At 56.3% G+C, this 18,476-nt stretch overlaps 4 protein-coding genes and 1 long non-coding RNA gene across 8 annotated transcripts in view; 1 reads left to right on the top strand and 4 right to left on the bottom strand.

Moving 5' to 3' along the window:
- DCAF1 (DDB1 and CUL4 associated factor 1) overlaps positions 1-2,112 on the top strand; it is a 41,518-nt gene extending 39,406 nt beyond the window's left edge. For 3 of the 4 annotated variants that reach the window (XM_081160836.1, XM_081160837.1, XM_081160838.1), the window contains one exon: positions 1,160-2,112. In XM_081160836.1, the coding sequence (XP_081016962.1) occupies positions 1,160-1,218 (59 nt within the window). In that variant the 3' untranslated portion in view covers positions 1,219-2,112. The remainder of the gene's footprint in view (positions 1-1,159) is intronic. The other variant, XR_014000457.1, reaches the window with a different exon arrangement.
- Positions 2,050-10,084, bottom strand: LOC308568201. Its single transcript, XR_014000458.1, has 4 exons — positions 9,477-10,084; positions 4,522-4,674; positions 2,823-3,004; positions 2,050-2,233 (listed from the first exon to the last, which is right to left on the bottom strand). It is a non-coding gene; the product is annotated as an uncharacterized lncRNA (long non-coding RNA).
- Positions 5,285-8,406, bottom strand: RBM15B (RNA binding motif protein 15B). Its single transcript, XM_081160839.1, has one exon. It carries the CDS (start codon positions 8,277-8,279, stop codon positions 5,607-5,609), a length of 2,673 nt encoding a protein of 890 aa, XP_081016965.1. The 5' UTR covers positions 8,280-8,406; the 3' UTR covers positions 5,285-5,606.
- Positions 10,085-10,365: 281 nt separating the features above from the next.
- MANF (mesencephalic astrocyte derived neurotrophic factor) lies at positions 10,366-13,844 on the bottom strand. The gene is made up of 4 exons (XM_081160840.1): positions 13,679-13,844; positions 12,868-12,995; positions 11,956-12,097; positions 10,366-10,794 (listed from the first exon to the last, which is right to left on the bottom strand). Exons 1-4 carry the CDS (start codon positions 13,761-13,763, stop codon positions 10,610-10,612), a joined length of 540 nt encoding a protein of 179 aa, XP_081016966.1. The 5' UTR covers positions 13,764-13,844; the 3' UTR covers positions 10,366-10,609.
- A 1,016-nt stretch (positions 13,845-14,860) lies between these two features.
- Positions 14,861-18,476, bottom strand: part of DOCK3 (dedicator of cytokinesis 3) — a gene marked incomplete at its 5' end in the record, with an annotated part of 138,424 nt that continues 134,808 nt past the window's right edge. Inside the window, one exon of the mRNA XM_081159497.1 lies at positions 14,861-17,857. Coding sequence (XP_081015623.1) covers positions 17,348-17,857 — 510 coding nt within the window. The 3' untranslated portion in view covers positions 14,861-17,347. The remainder of the gene's footprint in view (positions 17,858-18,476) is intronic.

Raw genomic sequence — 18,476 nt, 5'->3', positions numbered from 1 at the left:
GGCTGTTTGATCAGCTGTGTCAGGTATTAGTTCTTTCCCCCGGTTCCCCTCATCAGTAGTCAGGCTGTGCTGTGCCCTTTCTGGCCCAGGAACTCTGGCATATTTTCAGGACTTCCCGAGTCACCGCCATGCTTCCCTTGGTTTTACTGTATCCACTTGTTCGCCGCCTAAAGATGTCGTGAGTGAAGAGGGTTTGGGAACATGCTGCTTCCTCAGCTTTCCCAAGTGGATTCTCCACATTTGGGAAGGCTGACTGGGGCTTGTGTAGGACCAGTAGTCGTACCCTCTCCTGTGGGAACTCAAGTGCCCATGGGCATTTGCAGGACTACAGGTCGGGGTCTGCCCACTCCCCTGGGGCCCTTGTTAAAAACCATTTTGCAGCTTCTTGAGCTGAGTGATCCGAGTGGGCACCAAGGCCTTCCCCTCACCTCTTCACTCAGCAGTTGAGTCGAGTCCTGGGGAGCGACGGCCTAGGTTTCGCTCCAACTTTGGTCAGCCAGAGGCCGTGCCAGGGCCTCAGAGCTCGCCCCACTGGCCTCTAGGCGCAGTTGCCAGCACTCCTGCTGCTGCTCAGCTGGCTGCGCCCTATAGGGCGTTCGTTCCCTGCAGATCGTATTCAGAAACTGCAGCTGCAGAGGACTGAGCCTCAGGCTGACAGCCTCTGCCTTTGTGAGCTCTTCTGAGAAGAGTGGCTGAGGAGTTAGAGGGAAGTCTCATTCCTGCTTGGGCTCAGGTCCTGGGGATCAGGTAGGCCTGTGCCCCTCCCTGAAGGACTCCAGAGGCCCAAGGGCCATGGGGCTCACCCACTGCTCCCCTCAGCCCTGCCCCTTTGCAGCCAGCCAAAGCATCATGGGTAGAGGCTTGAGGGGGCCTTGCCTGGTCCCTGAAGGGCCTGAAGGGGCCTGCAAGGCAGGATGGGCCTCTGGAAGGCCTGGGCGGCCCTTTGAACGGTAAGAGAGCGAGAGGTCCCAGGGGTAACCACCGTTGCCAAGAGGCATATGCTCCAGAGCCCGCTCCAAGGAGTTGGTTTGTTTTCCTCTTTCTGGAAACACAGTTGCCTCGCTCAGACCAAAATGGGTGTATATGCAGGTGCTTCCTTCCTGAAAGCTCCCCAGAAGCCCAGAGTGTAACGTGGCCTCTCCCTCTGCTTACCTTTCAGCCGACAGCTCTGACAACTCTGATCTGGAAGATGACATCATCTTATCTCTGAACGAGTGAGGAGTCGTCACCACGTGGAAGATACTTGGCAGGCGAGAACCTGAGTCAGATGGATTCAGAACACCTTCCTTCCCCTCCCAGGGCTGTGTCTTTTAAGGAACTGCATGGCCTGCACTCAGAGGACTGGCTCGGAGGGTCTCACTGGGCCCCGAGGACCCTCCCGAAGCCAACAGCCACAACAGACAACAGGGGTTAGGCCCTGGTCTGCTCCCCCCTCCTACGATGGACATATCTTTCCTCAAGGGAAAAAAAAAACAAAACATGTTTCTGGGGTTATTTCACAATATATTTTCTTTGTATAATGTTCTTTACTTAAAGAACAAGAAATAGTTTTTTATAAAACTTAAAAAGAAAAAAAAAAAAGCCAGGCATTTATAATTGAGGGTATGAACTTATATCCACCAGGTCCTCGTCCCACTTCATTTTCTATGGAAGAAAATGACGTCTGAAGAAGAAACAGAGGCATTTTTACATACGTATTTAAATGAAAGGAAAATCGTGGTTTCTTAAATTGATAAGGATTAAGACTATTTTATTATAAATATAATATATGATTTTTTAACCTGTTTTGTTGCCTCACAAGCTGTCAGGTTGACGTGTTTTCTCTGGGCAGAGGTGGGAGGAAGGCTCTGCTGTGCCGAGTGAACGCCTGGATTCGCCCAGTGCTGTGGCTTGGGGCAGCAAGGCCGTGTGGATATTGGTTTGTGGAGCTGAGGGAACTTAGGATATGAGTTCACTCCCTCTATTTTTCTTTGTCCTTCAGTTTTTCAAAAATCTTTTTTTTCCTTTTCTCCCCAATGTGGAAATTACAAATCAAAGGCCTTTTTCTTTAATGTAAAGTGTATTTATTTAAAAAAATACAAAATAAACTACAAGTCTGTCTTTGTTTATGGCCTTTCCCTGTCCTCTTTTACCAAATCGGGGTCTGTCCGTTTCCTTGCAGCTCTAGCCAGGCAGAAGACGCCTTCCAAGAGGCAGTCCAGGATGGTGGTAAGAACACCTGCCCAAAAGCACTCTGGCGAGAAAAGTAGCTTAGTCTGTGTCTGCCCCTGCTCTGCAGCTCTCCCCCAGAGTGTCTGTGAGAGCACCTCGCAGGGGGCCACGGGAGGTGCTCAGGGCACTGTCCACTGTGGACACATCTCTGTCCCCGGGCTCTGAATCAGGAAGGCAGCTCTGGAGCACAGGTGTGGTGCAGCTAGAAAGTTAGGGGCCCTGGGACATTCTGGAGGGACAAGCTGACAAAGCTAAGGAGTGGAGGCATTTTGGCCACAGCGGTAAGTGCTACTGCCCTTGACCAGTTCTGCAGTTTGGACAGTTTAGGGGCAGCTAGGGCTCGGTCAGGCTGGGTTTGCAGATACTTCACAGGCCCCTAAAATTGGCCTTGGGTTGAACTGTGCTACCACCAGGAACAGTACCAGGTACTTTACACTCACCCCACCTCACCCCTTTCCTCCCCACCAGAAATAGGAGACGCCAATCCCTTTCCTCCTTTGCATTTGCCCAAGTAACAGCTTCTTGGTTTCTGTCACGTAGGTATGTAGCTCAGAGAAGAGGGGACACACTGGTTGTGAAGTAAACAAGCAAGACAAGACAGCTAAACTCACCAGGGGCTGGTGAAGCCCTGCTGGGCTTGGAGCACCATACAAGCTGTCACACACACCGAAGCAGGCCTGTGTCGCACAGGTACCTCTTGGTCCTCTAGAGCAGAGGTCTCAGCTCCTAAGTTGCTTCATGCCTCAGCTTAAATAGGTTGCTAACACCTAACCAGGAGAATAGTTTGCTGGTGCTGAATGGATTAGAAGAAAACGGGTTAAAAGAAATAGCAAAAGCATTATATTCTAGTCATTAACCAAGCCCCTGTCTCCCTGAACTCAGCCAGGGGCACTTGGGAGCACCCCCAGTCTCCCTGGTGGAGAGGGGGACCTCCAGCAGGAAAGCAGAATCCTGGTTGACTTGACAGCAGCCCTTAGGGAAGTGCCCTGAGAGACTAAGGGAACATCAGCCTTTCTCATGCCACCAGGGCTCAAGATCTGAGTCACCGGGAAGGAAACCCGGGAGGTAAGTTTTGCCTCTTGTTGATTTTGCCTTTAAGTAACACCCTAACCAGGACCCAGGACCCCAGGGGAGGCACTGGCCACCCACAGTTACGGTTCTCTCCAGGGGCCCTGACCACCTGAGCCACCTCACTAGTAGGTGCTGGCCAAGGCCTTTCTGAAAGGAGGTCACAGGACCTGTTGTCTTCAGAGTTGCAGGAAGTGGTTGAGAAGCGGGTCTGAGGAAGAGGAGGGAGGTCACACAACAGGCTGTGGTCCTTCACCCAAACTCTATTTCTTTTGGGGGGCCAGAGAACACTTATCCCTGAAGAAGGGTGGACAGGGTGAGGTTGAAGTGTCCCCAACCAGGTTTCCTAGGTGATGTCTGGGGAGGCTGGGAGGCAGTGTTCTGGGTCCTGAGCATCACTCAGAAGGCACCTTGCAGGCAGCTCTGGCCTGTGACCTGCATTTGTGGAGACCTGCAGGAAACCCTGCCGTGCGCCTGGGAACCGGCCAGCCCTCCCTGCCTCGCTCTAAACCAGACGAGGCCCACTCCTGCCTGCGAACGGGGCAGCTGTGCCTGCTGTGCCCCAGACCTGCTCATGTACAACAGGCAAATAAACACGTTTGATGCTCCTTTGTGTGAATGTTTTGTGAACTTGCTTAATCTCCTGAGACCAGCAGAGGCCCAGAGCAGTGCTTCCCCAGGCACTTCCCCCTTTTAAGTCTCCAAGGTCTCAAATAGACACCGCTTTCACTCTTTGTGGAGACGCTCATCCCCAGGCTCCACCTCATGATCGTCTCTCAAAACCACCTAGTTGTCACACCTGCACTGCCGTGAGCCAGCGGGGGTGGGTGCTGTGCCAGACCCTGGAGAGCGCAGCAAGGCCAGCGGGGCTTTTCTCTCTCACCGGAGCTTCTATTCTCCCTCGGCCCTGACAGTGACCTTTTCAGAGCATCCAAACTACCACACAAACATTCAATGGTATTTGGGCTGTGTTCCATGGTGACAATTGCTGTATGACACTGGCTTTATTTGCCAGTGCTGGCCATACTATCTTGCCAGACGTGATGACAATTTAATGCTCCTTCAAGCCGCCTTTCCCTCCTAGCCTGAGGATGCCTCCCTGTCCCTCCAGCCTGGCTCGAATGGCCTTGAGCTCTAGTGCACCCAACACCTCCGAGGCCGACGCCATTTCCCACAGAAGCGCTGATCTCCCAGGAGTCTCCACCTCCTCAGTATCCTGGCAAGAGGCCTAAGTACACTCACCTTGCACCTGGGAAAGATGTCACAGCATCTTCCTCACCCACTGCACTTCACTGCAGCGTCATAAAAATCTTCAGTGTCCCCCACAAAGCTCTAGGGACTCGGCACAGACCTCCTTCACATTGACACATCAGTTCTGAACCACCAAAGGAAGAGCTGGAATTCACAAGTTCAAGAATAAACAAGGAAAACTGCTGCCCACCCTCCACTCCATCATTCGGCCTCTAGTGTCCCTGGGAACCTGAGACAGCTCGGTGCCCAACTGAGTGTCCCTGGGAGGATGCATTAAGGCGAGAAGGGAGGCTGAACATGAGGGAGTCCGTGCGGATCTGTGGCACCAAGACCCATGGGCGCTAATATTAAGACCACACAGCTGCTAAAGACCACCTGCTTTAAAAAAGGCCTTAAGATTGGGCGCTTTGTCCAACAGCTACAGCTCAAACTGATGGACACAAGTTGTTTATGGCAGAACCACCAAAACCAAAAGCTACCACAGCTGCTGGCACACCCTTCCTTTGCACTCAGTGCAAAGGCAGGCTGGCACGGCAGGGGCCAGAGCGCAAAATGAAGCCCACCTGCTGCTCTCAAGCCAAGACTGGAAACCAATGTGAATACAGTCCTGACTCAGCCCAAAGAGCTGAGGGGCTGAGAGCCACCAAGGCAGCGGGACTTTGAGATACACCAGTGCCAGGAAGACACACGGCATGTTGTGGGGAAGGTCTATCTTTGAGAAAAAAACTTGATTAAACCAGGACTTTGAACAGGATTAAAAATCCATCCTCTGACAAAGGCTTTACTGACAACTTTCCATACAGTTAGTCAAAAAATAAAAAAATACAGAACACAGCAGACAGTATCTCGTACACTAGAAATCAACATGACAGGAGTCCCTTCTCATCACTGTAAAAAAAATTGCCAAAACCTAAGAACTTAGTTTTGGTGGGGGCAGGACTTTAGTCCCCCACCTAATGAACCAAAATGACCCAGCAGAAAATTCAAACCAAGGGGGTAGGATTGAGGCAGCGGAACAGATTTTAAAATAACTGCTTTTGTGACACAAATGTGGAGCTGGAAAACACAGGTCTGGGCTAGGCAGTGTCTCTTACTATCACTATCACCATGTGTTCTTCTTCTAGCTTGCCCAATGTCCTCAGTGCTGACTGGAGGTACTGCTGTGAAAAGTCGCAGGGCGGGAAGGCGTAGAGCATGCCTGTACTGTCTCTGCCCTTGGACCCACCCACCGGCAGGCTGATCACACCTGCCGCCTGCTTCTGTTTCAAGTAGGAGACCAGGTTCCTGAGAAGCCGCCTCTGTAGGCCTGGCTCCACTGTGGGCATCCCCTCAGTGCCAGGCCCACTGGGGGTGGCCTGAGTGGCCAGCAGCACTGCGTAGCCATTGGGGCTTCCCTGCTTGATGCGCCGCGTGACCTCGTCGAGCTTGGGCTGGTCCAGTCGGAGGCGCTGGGCAATCTTCAGCTGAGTCAGCTTACTCCCCGAAGTGTGGTCTTTGAGGAGACCGCTGATCACCCCCTGATCCCCCTCAAGGATGTGCATAGATGTCGGGAAGCAGCTGTTTTTCAACACTAGAAGCCCGTTCCAACCCAGCTGCAGTGTCTGGGCATACTCCGAGAGGTTCTTGAGCTTTTTGGTCTCATGTTTTGGCTCTTCGAGAGGCTTCGGCTCAGCCTCAGTGGTCCGATGATTGCGCTCGCTCTCGCGTGTCTTCTTCCCGTGGGTAGAGTCTGGAGCCTCATGGTGGTGGTGGTGGCCCCGGTCCTCAGTCCCGTGTCTGCTGTTGCTGAGGGAGTTGCTGCCCAACTCCTTGGTCCCTTCGCTGGAGTGATTTTCCTTACGGCTGCGCTCAGGGGTGCGGTCGGAGCCTCGGTCGGCCTGCTGCCCACCACCCTTGGTCCTGCTCCGTTCCTCATAAGGAGAGTGGGTTGTCCTCCCACGGTCACTGGAAAGACTCCTCCGCTTCCGCCTCTCTTCCCAGGGCTTGGGCAGGCCCCGGTCCCCATCTCCTCCCCAGCGCTCCCCACTTCGGCTGCGCACTGAGCGGCTGTAGCCCTCCAGGCTATTTCTGCGGTCAGAGCTTTTACCAGGGCTGGCCCAGTCTCCTTCCAAGAAGGTCCGGTCTCGGTCTGAGTACAGCAGGTGGGGAGGGGTCCTGTCACGTACCCGAAGGTCAGGATCCAGGTTTCGGTGCCGGGTATACCCGTCTGGGAGAAGCTCGTAATGCACAGGGAGTGGGGAGGGCTGGTACTGCTGGGGATACCGAGTCTCTTCTGCTTTGGCAAAATCCACACGCAGCCTGCGGTCTGGACCACCCAAGGGAAAGCCCCTCATTTTAGCACAGGCGGCCTGGGCTGCGTCCAGGCTCTCATACTGGATGTAGGCAAAGCTGTCTCCTTTGACATGATCAATGGTCCGAATGCTCCCAAAGCGGTCAAACTCCCGGGCAAGAGCCGCCAGTGAGGTGTTAGGTCCCAAACCACCAACCCAGAGACGGGTGGTGGGATTGGCTTTGCCATAGCCAATCTTAATAGGGTTGCGGCCAATCACCCGGCCTGACATGGCCACCTTAGCCCTGTGGGCCATGTCTAGGTTCTGGAACTTGAGAAAGGCATACGCACCGCCCTGGCCTCGGGCAGGTCTCTTGATAACCACCTCCTCAATGATGCCATACTTCTCGAAGGCCCGCCGCAGCTCCACCTCTGACACGCTGTGGTCCAGGTTCCCGATGAAGAGGTTGCGCGTGGCCCGCTGGTCGTCCTCAGGCATCAGGTCCTCCTCGCAGACAGCCGGGTAGCCGTAGGGGCGCCCCCGGTCATCATATAACCCGTAGTAGTCCAGGGCCCGCTCCCGGGATAGTCCCACAGCTGCGGCGGCGGCAGCGTCCAGGGCAAAGGCTGCAGCAGCATGGCGGGCGCGGGGCTCCCGCAGGGGCGGTGCGGCGACCGGGGACAGCGAGCGCTGCTTGTACTGGTAGCCACCGTGCAGCGGCAGATAGCTGAGCGGGTCGGCGGGCGCGGGCGGCCCTGGGGGCGGCGTGGAGGCGGCGGCGCTGCTGCTGCTGCTTCTCCGGCTGCTCCCGCCGCCACCCCGCAGGTACACAGGCTCCACCTTGAGCGGGCGATCGTACAGCAGCAGCTGGCGGGCCAGGGCGTGCTGGCGGGCCTCCCGCGCGTCCTGCGGGTGCCGGAAGTTCACGTAGGCTACGCGGCCCAACTCGGGCGTGTGCGACAGGCGCAGGCTGATCTCGCCGAAGCGCTTGAACTGGTGGAAGAGCCGGTCCTCGAGGTGCTCGGCAGGCAGCGCGGGGCTCAGGCTGCTGATGAGCAGCGTCTTGTACTCGGGCGCGGCCGCCGAGGAGCCGGGACCCGCGGGCTCAGCCCCGGGCGGCGGCGGCGGCGGCGGCAGTGGAGATGAGCGAGGCGACGCACCCGAGGCTCCCGGGTCCCCAGAGGCCTTGCCGCCGCGTCCCCCGCCACCGGCGCCCGAGCCTGAGGAGCGGCCGCTGCTCACGCGGTGATTGGCGTCCCCGGCGCCGCGTCCGTCACGGTGCCCGCCCCCGCCGCCCCCGCTACCGCGGGGTTTGTCGCGGGTTCGAGTTGGAACCGGGTGCTTGGTGCCGCCCGAGGCCTTGTGCGCCGCCCGCCGCCCGCCCGCCTCCGCCTCCCGTTCGCGCTCCCGCGGCCGCTTGGCTGACGAAGACGAGCCGCGCCCGCTTGGGCTCGAGTCTCGCTCGCTCTGCCTCTTCATGGCGCCGGCGCGGCGGGCGGGCGGGCGGCCCGCAGGCCCCTCACAGCAGCGGTGGCGGCGGCGGCCGAGGAGGCAGCGCCCCCGGCGCCGCCATCTTGGACAAAAGGACTCGGCGCGGCGGCGGGGCGGGGCGGGAGCGGCGCCCAAGGGCCGGGCTTCGCGTTATGAGGCAGCGCCAACCGCACCACGTGACCCCGCGATGGGCGGGGCGAGAGCTGCGTAGGGCTTGCGTAATCGGACTGCGCCGCCAGAGCCACGTGACCCCGCCAGGCCCAGCCGAGCGGTGAGCTTTGGTGCCACCGTGTGGCAAACGCGGCTGAGGCTCGGCGCTACGCTGAGACCAGTCCTCGCGAGAGCCCGGCCAACTCGCTCCGCTCCCCGCCCGACCTCTGCGCGCGCTGCGGCCCCTCCCGCAGTATCCCCCAGCCCCCACCACGGCCCCTCCCGACCGGGGTCCGGGCTAACACCCAGGGGACTGGAGCACGCCGCTTCCTAAGCCCCGTGCAGGGCCCACGGCCCACACACCGGGCATCCTCCACCTTCTGGTTCACCTGCAGCGACCCCGCCCCCCCAAAGGCCATGGCTATTCCTGTAGAGGGCTAGACTTGTCCAGGCCCAGAAACCCGAGACGACAAACCTGCGGTTTGTTGCGGGACTAGGCTCCTTGGCGCCAGGTGCGGGCTGCAAGGGCGCAGAGGCCAAATCCACCAACATTGCTACGCTTACCGCACTGGCCAGGGCCCTCCTGTCCACTTCCCGGGGCAGGACCTCCCGAGGTGAAGTGCGGTGAGCCGGGGAGAGGGCTGGAGGCACGGCAGAACCTGCCACCTTCCACAGAAGCCGGGGGGTGGGGAAGCGCGCGGCAGTTCTTCCCTCCCACACCGGAAAGCAGCTCCTGGAGGAGCTAAAACAGGTGCAAGGGGAAAGGCCTTAGAAGAAACACCTGTAGCACCGCGTGACCTGCTGAAATCTGCTTCCAGGAGTTAACCCTTTCACAGATAACCATGGAGGTCAGCCCTAGGGTAGTTGGGCTCCTTTCCCTGTTTGGAGTGGCCTGGTGGACATGAAAGCCCCAGGACCATAGAACTAGGGTGGTAAGCTGAGAGAGCTCCATCTCCTAAGATTTCTTGCTCCAACCATGGATTTTTCCAGCGTCTTTCATGGGCTCAGGACACTGTGCTTGAGATCTTAACTCACCTAATTCCCCTCAGGTAAGTCTTGGCCTGAAGTGGCTTCACCTGGCTTTCTCCTGAGATACGGTGCTGCCAAACACTCGAGGAACTGACAGGCTGTAACGAGGCCCTCACGTAGGCAAACTGAATTTAGGAAGTGCACAAAAGAGAAGGTCTGAGGGCTGAGCAAGTCCTTGGAAAGAACTGTTTCTGAGTCCTTCCTTTCAGGTGGTCTCTGCAGGTCCAAGGAGCCAAGATGTTTCCATCGAGCCACAGCTTGTGCTGACAACTGGGTTTCCCAAGCACCAACCCCACAGAAAGCAGCTAAAAAAACAGACCTAGGGACACTCTGGGGACAAGCCTCGAGAACCTCAACTGTTACGACTCCTCTTGTGTAGACGAAGGGCAGCCTCTCACTGGCTTTTTTGTACAAACTGGCCCCTGCTGGTCTTGCAAAACCCCAATGAAGCCTGTGACTGACAGTAGACCACAAACTCAGATGAGCAAGCCGATGGCGAGATCTGGGCAGTGGAGAACCAGCCAGGCCAAGAGCAACTTTAGAAATGTGACAGTACTGAAGTTACTGAAGTCATTGTCGCAGAAAACCACTGTTTGGATGCAAGTCCCTCCCTTGTACATCAGATTCAACCCCCTGTACCTCCCAAGAAGTTGTGCAGCTTCCAGCCTGTCACAAGGATAAGCCAGTCACTGTGGCCTGGGGAAATCAAACCCAGCTTTCTCCTGGGGCTCCCACCAGCCCCAGGCCGAGTCCCACCCTGGTATCTCCAGCACTGTGATGGCCAAGGCACAAATGTGAATGTACTTGAAAACTCTTTGTTAACTGGAAAGCGTAAATCGGTGGGATCTTCACTGGGAGTAAGCCCCTATTTCAGTATTCACTTTCACTCTCCAAGGACAGCTAGAAATTTTCTCCCTTTAATAAAAAAATCCAACACACTTTGAAGTCCCAGAGAAAACCAGCAACAGAAGGAAGTGACCCCCCTCCCCAGGGCGCTGGAGAGCCAGCATCATCAGGAAAGCTCCAGGCTTCACACCTGACATGGTCAGGAGCCGGCCTAAAAAATAAATTACAAAACGCTGTTTGGGGAAGTCAAAGCTGAACCGCTTCTTTCCCTCAGGTGCAGCAGGCATCAGCGACTACAAATCAGTCCGTGAACTGGCTGCCTTGGGGGCGTATTTAGGCATCAGTTCGTTAATCTTCCGGATGTAGTCAGACTTTTCTGCACAGCCTTTGCACGTCTCCCCCCAGTCGTCCAAGATCTTCTTTAGCTCTTTAACTCGAAGCTTCTTCAGGTCCACTGTGCTCAGGTCAATCTGCTTGTCTGGAGGAGAGCAGCAGAGTTACCAGCTGGGCGGGGGTGGCCACAGACCCCCAGCAGTCCCAGGCTGGATCCCCCTGCACAGCCAAACCACCCCTTAAACAAGCAGCCCTACTGGTTGTGGGGAGAACAGTTCCAGACACACACAGGTGTGTCAGTGCCCATGCCCCCGAGAGGGGGAAGTTCGCCCCTTCACCAGGAAGGCTGGTCTCATGCCAGTGTCCATCAGATACGCAATGTCGCCAGGGACAGGGATGGAGGTCACATGGTCCTTAACAGGAGGAATATGGCTCCTACTTCTCTAAGTGCCTCTTAAATAGTCAAGGTAAAGGTCAAGTTACTGTAGAATGACAGCTCCAGGGTGACAGAGCAGATAGATCCCCCAGCCCCCATTTCCCAACACAGCCCTGATCAGGCCCCAAGTCAGGAGCTTACTCCCCATGACTACTTGTGACCACAGAGAGACCTTGGACCAACCGCACCTCTCCCAGGATCACTCTCAGAAATCCAATCATCCTTGTCACAAGTGGGTGAACACAGGCCTTTGGACACTCAAGTCACAATAAAATAGGTTGGTGACGCTGAAATTTTAAAGAGGACAACTATTCCTGGCCCTGACTCTTTTTTCCACCAGAGACCTACTCAGCAGGACATGCCGAGGCGCCCTCAACTCCTCGCCTGCCTGTTTGGTCGCACTTCTTCTTTTCAAAAATGTAATGGTTGCTGGGCCTTCGGAGCCTGCAGCCAGGAAAGCCTGTTAAACCCAAGGGAGGTCAGACCACACTGCTCCTCTGCCCTCAAACCAATGTCGCCCACTTCACTCAAACAGCCAGATCTTCCTTCACCAACCTGCAAGGCCCTCCGTGACCAGCTCACCCATCTGTCATGCCACTGGCTGCCTTTGCACTGCCGATTTCCTCTGTCTGGAATGTCCTACCTCCTTCAAAGTTTGCTGAAATGTCACCCCAACGAGACCGGTTTTGACCTCCACCCAGCACGACGCCAGATCCGCACCCCCCCCCCCCCCCATTTAGCACCATCTGCTACATTCAGCTATACATCACAACAGCTCTAGTTTAATCCCAGCTTGAAGGCAAACCCCACAACACCTGAGCACAGAGGGCGCACGGACGGGGCCTGTGAAGTAGGCCTGGCCACACTCACCATACTTCAGCTCACAGATCTGGCTGTCTTTCTTCTTCAGCTTCTCACAGATCTTCTCCACAGGGATGTGGTGGGCAAGCGGCTTCGACACCTCGTTGATGATCTTTGTGGCAGCATCATCTGTGGCCCCAATGTAGTAGCACTACAGCAAGAAAGGACAATGGCCTTCAGGAGGTGCCACTTGAGAGCAGTCTCCTCCAAAACATACTGACATCTCAAAACATCTTCTTTCTCTGCGAGGTTTCCATTTTCCCAGGCCTCGCCTGTCCTGGCAGTTAGTGTAAGCCCCACGCTCTTAATACATGCTTGGTCCCAGAGCTGGTAGCCACCAGATGAGTTTTAAGAGTCACCAGGGTTCAAACCTTTAAACAGAGAGTCAGACAAAACCAGACTGCCAAGGAAATTAAAACTATAAAACCCATCGTTTCATTGGGGCTCCTGCCCTCCACCTGACCCTGGCCCACCCTGTGCATACTTTATCATCTTCTGTCCTCACACATGCCAAGCTCATTCTAGCCCCTGGGCACTCCCACTGGCTGTCCCCTCTGCCTGGGATGCTCTTCCCCCACCACATGACGACTGTTCCTCAGAGAGATTCTTGACTACTCTGCACTGTCCCCTCTACTGTACCATCCGCTTTCTTCATGACACCTGCCCCACTGCATCATTTCTTTGCCTGGTTGTCTTTTCTCCCCTGATATTCCCAGTGCCCAGCAAAGAGTAGGTGCTTGGTTAACACAAACAGGGTAAAAAATATGTCAACTGCAGAGAAAGCACTTCTGGCATGACTTCACCGACAGCACTCACTCAGGACTCCTGACCAGATAAGTGGCCGGGGCCTTTTATCCAGGCCTGTGAGGCAGAGGGTTAACCGCTGCCAGCCCCAGCTGGGGAGGGTCACCGGCTACTCACCAAACGGTTCTCTTTGCCTCTTGCTTCGCGGCAGAACTTCACAAGTTCTTTTTCAACAGAGGCTGGTGAGAATGTGACATCTCTGTCTTTGAGGTCCTGGTAAAATCTTCCCAGATAAGAAACACAAACTGCGAGAGAGAGAGAGAAGGGAGACGCTCAGCAATCACCCCGTTGCACCCCAATCCACCAGGAGCTAACTCGGTCAACAATTTCAATAGGAGGCAAGGAGAGATCAATTTTTCCACCTCTGGTCATCACAGTTGGACAGAACGCAGCTCCTGCTTGCTGGGGTCCCCTGCATGCGGGGAACAAGCACCACCCAATGCCCCCCAAACGGCTCCTCCCTGCTTCTTTCCATAAAGTTTAAGCCCAGACTGAAAGTGGCTTTGAGATGGACTCACTGTGACCTCATAAATGGCAAACTAGAGGCCACAGGAAAGATGAACCAAACGCTGCTTATTTCAAAACACCACACCGGACCCCGAGGTGCGGCTTGGCAACCCCACGGGACCAGGCGCGGTGCCCAGGGCCGCCCTCAGGACTCCCGACCCGAGCCGCTCCCGAGAGCCTCTGCCCGGTGATGGGAAAGGGCGAAAACTATGGCGTTCTCTCAATTTCAAACCAAGTTTTCAGTACGATCCGGCCCCAACTTTTCCTCGCCCCACGAAATGTTTTCTAGCCCCGGCGTCGGCCCCTCTTCGGGCGGACCCTGCTGAGAGCAGCCGCCCCGGCCTCCCCGGCCCCTCCGTGGTTTGGTTACGCTGAGCGTCGCGCCAGGCCAGCCCCGGCCCCGGACCGCGGCCCCGCTCACCTTCGCAGTCGCCCGGCCGCAGCGCCTGGCCGTCCGGCAGCACGCTCAGGGCCAGCGCCACCGCCAGTCCGTGCGTGGCCCACATCCTCCTCCTGCTCCACCGCCGCCGCTGCCTTCCGACTGAACCGCGCCCGCTGCACGGCGCTGCCTCCAGGTCCCGGCCGCGCGCCGTAGCTTCCCATTGGCGGGCGGTCCCCGTGCCCTCCCACACGCCGCGTCCCCATTGGTCCACGCCTGCCGGAGCCCAGACGGGCGGCTCCACGCTACCCTTCCCCATTGGCTGCTGGAGGCCCCGCCCTCGGCCCTAGACAGTTGTCGGCCGCTGATTGAAGCAGGGCCGGCCGCCGGAAGCGGGGGCGACGGCGGAAGTGGCACGGCAGCCATTTTAGGTAGGGGCAACGGCTGTGGCGGAGGCCGGGCGCCGCAGGCTCTAGGGGGGAGGGGTCGCTGGCGCCTGCGGGACTGTCTCGCTTACCCCAGTTCTGGGCCCCACGCCTCCCCGAAAACGCCGCGCACCTCCCTACCCGGGGGTCTCGACTAGTGGCGCAGGTCAGGGACTCCGGGGTCAGCCGCGACCCAACGAGGCGGGGAGGGCGGCCGCGGCCCGCAAGGCTGTTACGTGTTTGTCTCCCTTTTCCTAAACGCCCTCTCGGGCGGGGAACCGGCCTTTGCGCAGCGTCTGCGGAGGGTCCGGCGTCTCCGAGGCCTGCTGGCCGAGTCCGAATGTCCCCAGCAGCCGGGCGCCCCGAGCCCGCCGGGCGCGGGCTGACACTGCGGGCCGCAGGCCCTCCCCTGGAAGGCAGGGTGTCCGGCTCGGGGACCCGGGGCCAGCCGCCTCGCGGGGGGAGGCTTAGGAGGCTTGTTTCACTCGCGGCGGTTTCGCGAGTCCTCCCAGGCTCCGGAAGCCTGGCCCGCTATCTGCGTCCAGCTGAGCGCTCAGGCCCCGGCTGCCCGGGCACCTCCTCAGTAGGGGCGCGGGGATTCTCAGAAGCGTCTGCGGTTTCCTCTTTGGCTGCCCCCTTCCGAGTGCAAGGCTTGGCTGGCTGTCCTTGAAGCAGGGCGTGGGAAGATGGGCTCACTGCAGAAAGATTTCTAAGGGGCTAAAGGGCTTGGAGCCCAGCGGCAAAGGTTGGAGAGGGGCACTCGTGCTGCTCCCGTTCAGTGAATTCAGTGGGTCAGTATCAGGTATTCATCTTTAATTCACATCACAGCAATCAAGGGAGTGGGGGGAGGGGGAAATCAAGTGGCAGATATTTACATCTAAAATTCACATTACTTGTTAGATTTAGAACATGCTACCACAATATGTACAGTAAAATACCTCTCGGGACACTAGTACAAATTTTTTTCTTTTAACTTTGCTTTCTGGTACAGGTAAGATCATTTTAAAATCCCCCCCCCCTTTTATTTAACATAAATACACAAAAAAATGGTTAGAAGTGTTCGTATTTTAAATAAGCACAGAAAGCCAGAGGTTAAAAACACATTTATAGGGCTGAACACCAACTGGACATCACACTCTATACATTTTTTGCTCAAATTCCTGTACAAATACACAGCATTCAAATAGGTATTTACAAATAAGCTTGAAAGAATGAAAGTATTTCACAATCTTCTCAGAGGATTCTCACCTCTGGCCTCCCACTTCCCTTCAGACTGGCTGATTCTCCAGCAAAAGGGATTTGGAATCTGCCCTTTTCATCCAGGTAGGGAAAGTGGGAGAGCAAAACCAAACCTGGCTCACCTTGAGTGAAGGAAGGCCAGATGAACCCACACTGCCCTCTTTACCCTCCTGTGCCACCTGGTGGAGAAGGTAGATGTGATGTGATGACTGCCTTGTCCAGGACTGAGGTTCAGCAGTGCCCTAAAGTCTAAAGATACCCTCCTACCTAAGAAATACAAAGCTAGGCCTCAACCCTCTAACACTTGTGAACACCAGTGGTCCAGGCCTGCCCTCCGAGGTCGGGGTGGCTGTGACTGACCCACTCTGCTGGAGTCATCCTTACAGTACCAGAAAGGACACACACTGGTGATAAACACCCACACACCCTGAAGGTAATGGGGCCCCCCATCTTTCCTAATAGGTTACTTGCTGGCATTCCTATTGAACAGCTGGTGTTTGTTTACAACAGAAAAACACCCTGACCATGGCCTTGTCTGGAAAGAGGGGCAATGACGAAAGGGGTCTTGGGCCCAGGGCCTGGCCATGGAAGTCAGACAGGCCAGCAGAAGAGTAGGGGAGAACACACCTGCTCAATAAGAAGAAGGTAGCCTTGGGACCATCAGTTGTTAACTCAAGCAAAGAAAGAAAGTCTGTACGTAGACTTTTTAGAGGAACTTAGAAGCACCCTGGTAGAAGACTTACTTCCCCACCCCGTCCCCCCCAATAACCAAGAGGAAAATTCAGTGCTCTGACTTGGAAGTTTCCCATAAAGATGCCACCGCGCTCTGCCCAACAGACTGGGGAGGCTGGAGAAGCATCCCTCCTGCCCGCCCTGAACCCTGAGTGGTGGTCCCCACCGCCCGGAGCAGGGCCCCTGCACTTGGCCACTTGGAAGAGGATAGTTCAACTTGCGTGGCTCCCTGATCCAAAAGCAGCTCCTTCCCACCCTGCTTTCCCAGGAGCCTGCTGAACCTGACCATGAGTCCTCAGGGCTTGGAAGCCTGGCTGGGCAGCCAACCCCTCTGCTCAGAGGTAGTGCTGAAAGTCCCTGATTCAGGAGCTGGATGACGGGCATTCTGGCCACTTTTGAAAGCTCAGGATTTCTGGTGCTGCCACACCTCAGCATACCAGCTCATCTCTCAACACAGGGCCTCCTGGCCCTTGGGGAGGAAGGTGGCTAGTCCCTTTGGTTCCACACCCCTACTCAAGACCTAGAGGGTGGGAGACCTTTGCAGATCCACTTGCCAAGGGGGCTCCTGCAGGGCATGAGGTGTATTGAGAGTGGAAGGGAGCAAATGATCAGAAATAAAAGAGATGGAGGAGAAAATCCAAGACAGCTGGAGGCAGGACTGGCTGGTGAAAGCCTGGCAGTGTGCCCTGGGCATGCAGTTAGGCCAGGTCACATGCCTGAGCTGGCAGGTTGGCCCAGCCAACCCCTCAGTTGCATATTCCTGGATGAAAGAGTAGGCAGGTGGGCAGGCATTTGTGCAAAATGACTTGTAGCCCCTTGTCCACCACCTGTGCATGTAGTCCACGTGGTCCACGCAATCCCTGAATACAACCATGAGCTCTTCTGTCCACACAGCAAAAGAAGAGGTCCCTAGTGCAATTTCCATTTTTCTGTGCATCTCTACCCTGGAGGGAGGGCCTGGGCTCCTACCCCAGGCCCTGCAAAGCTGCAAAACGATTCCATCTGTGCAATATCTCCATAGAGCTCCACGTGGTCTGGAACTACAGGAGGAAGAAAGCATCTACTGCACAAAAAATGAAAGGAAAACCTATAGAAATGGAAACGTAGAAATCAAATAAAAAGAGAAGCCACAACCCTCATGCTGCTGCGGCCTCTGTACATGGCAACACACAAGTTCACAGCGGCAGAACGTAGACTCGGGTGCTTCTCTCCTGAGTGCCAGGCCTCTCTGGCTCCCTGGGGGGACTTGCTTTTCAGACCTGGAATGGTTGGGCCAGCTGCTCTGAGGGCGACATCCCAGCCGCCTCCCTGCCCCTCACTGTTCTCCTCGGCCATGCTCCCAGGCCATGCGGGCCTGCTCTTCCTTGGTGCTCCCAGGAGGCAGTGAGGCCTTGCGGTGCAGGCCCCGAGGCCTATCGGCCTCTTCACGCAGCAGCACACCCTCGTCATGCTCCAGGGCCGGCAGGCGGGGGTGGTAGGGTTTGGGTGGCAGCGCAGGCGGGTCCATGGGGTCCTGAGGGATGACACATCCCGGGGCTGAGTGGCTTCGGCATGGCTGGGACTTGATGGAATCCAGGACAGCAGACTCGGAGAGGCTGTAGTGAACAGGGAGGTAGGGCGGCTCAAGGTCTTCATCAGCATGCCAGGCCTGGCCAGGCATGGAGTCCATGGTGTCATTTCGAGGCGGGGCCTCTGAGGAGTGCCCAAAGTTACTCTCGCTCAAGGAGGACACACCACTGCTGGCGCTGCCGGACAGTGTAGAGTTGCTGCCATCCAGGCCCGACTGGGGGCTGGTGGGGGAGGCTGGGATAGGGTGGAGAGGAGACTGCAAAAGAAAGGATGGGCATATTAGAATCTCTCTCTCCAGACTGGCTGGCGGCCATGGTGTGAAGAGAATACCAAGTCTGCTTATTAATAAGCTTCAACAGAGCCCTCAGCAGCAGCCCCACTGCTCCCTCCAGCCCCAGCAGGCCTAGGGAACAACAGAACCACCTGCATTTCTATGGGCTAAACATGGCTATGCCCTGGCTGCTGGGCGTTTGTGCCCCCTGAAGCCAAGTGCTGAGTTGCTGGCTGTGGCTCTGGGGTACTGACAGAAGGGCTGGGTTGTCAGGCCAGTGGGGAGGCAGAAAGAACCTTAGTTGGCTATGGGCCAGATGAATGCATTCTGCTGCTAAAATGTGATAGTCTTTTCTAATTTGCAGAAAAATTAACACGTTTTTTTCTTTTTTTATAAAGCTTTGGTGCCTGATGCTTCTTGCTTTGATAGACTCTAGTTTAAAATGCTCTGCAATCCATCACAAGACTGTTTCTTTACCTCTTGAACTGTGGTTTGCTGACACCTCATGGTGTTAGCAGAGTTGCCCACATGCTCTGAGTACTGGTGTTGCTGTATCCAGGGCTCTCTAACTTCCTATCCCCATCATAGTGGCTGCAGGATACAA

This window comes from Miniopterus schreibersii (assembly GCF_964146895.1).
Source record: "Miniopterus schreibersii genome assembly, chromosome: 15".
NCBI classification, from domain to species: domain Eukaryota; kingdom Metazoa; phylum Chordata; class Mammalia; order Chiroptera; family Miniopteridae; genus Miniopterus; species Miniopterus schreibersii.
The sequence above is the reverse complement of the archived record's forward strand: the minus strand, read 5'-3'. Positions and strand labels throughout refer to the sequence as shown.

Excerpts from the sequence above, each read along its gene's own strand:
- RBM15B (XM_081160839.1), bottom strand. The coding sequence starts at position 8,279 with ATGAAGAGGCAGAGCGAGCGAGACTCGAGCCCAAGCGGGCGCGGCTCG.
- MANF (XM_081160840.1), bottom strand. The coding sequence starts at position 13,763 with ATGTGGGCCACGCACGGACTGGCGGTGGCGCTGGCCCTGAGCGTGCTG. Across the intron at positions 12,996-13,678 it reads GCGGCCGGGCGACTGCGAAG|TTTGTGTTTCTTATCTGGGA; the intron begins GTGAGCGGGGCC and ends TCTCTCTCGCAG. Across the intron at positions 10,795-11,955 it reads GATCTGTGAGCTGAAGTATG|ACAAGCAGATTGACCTGAGC; the intron begins GTGAGTGTGGCC and ends GCTCTCCTCCAG.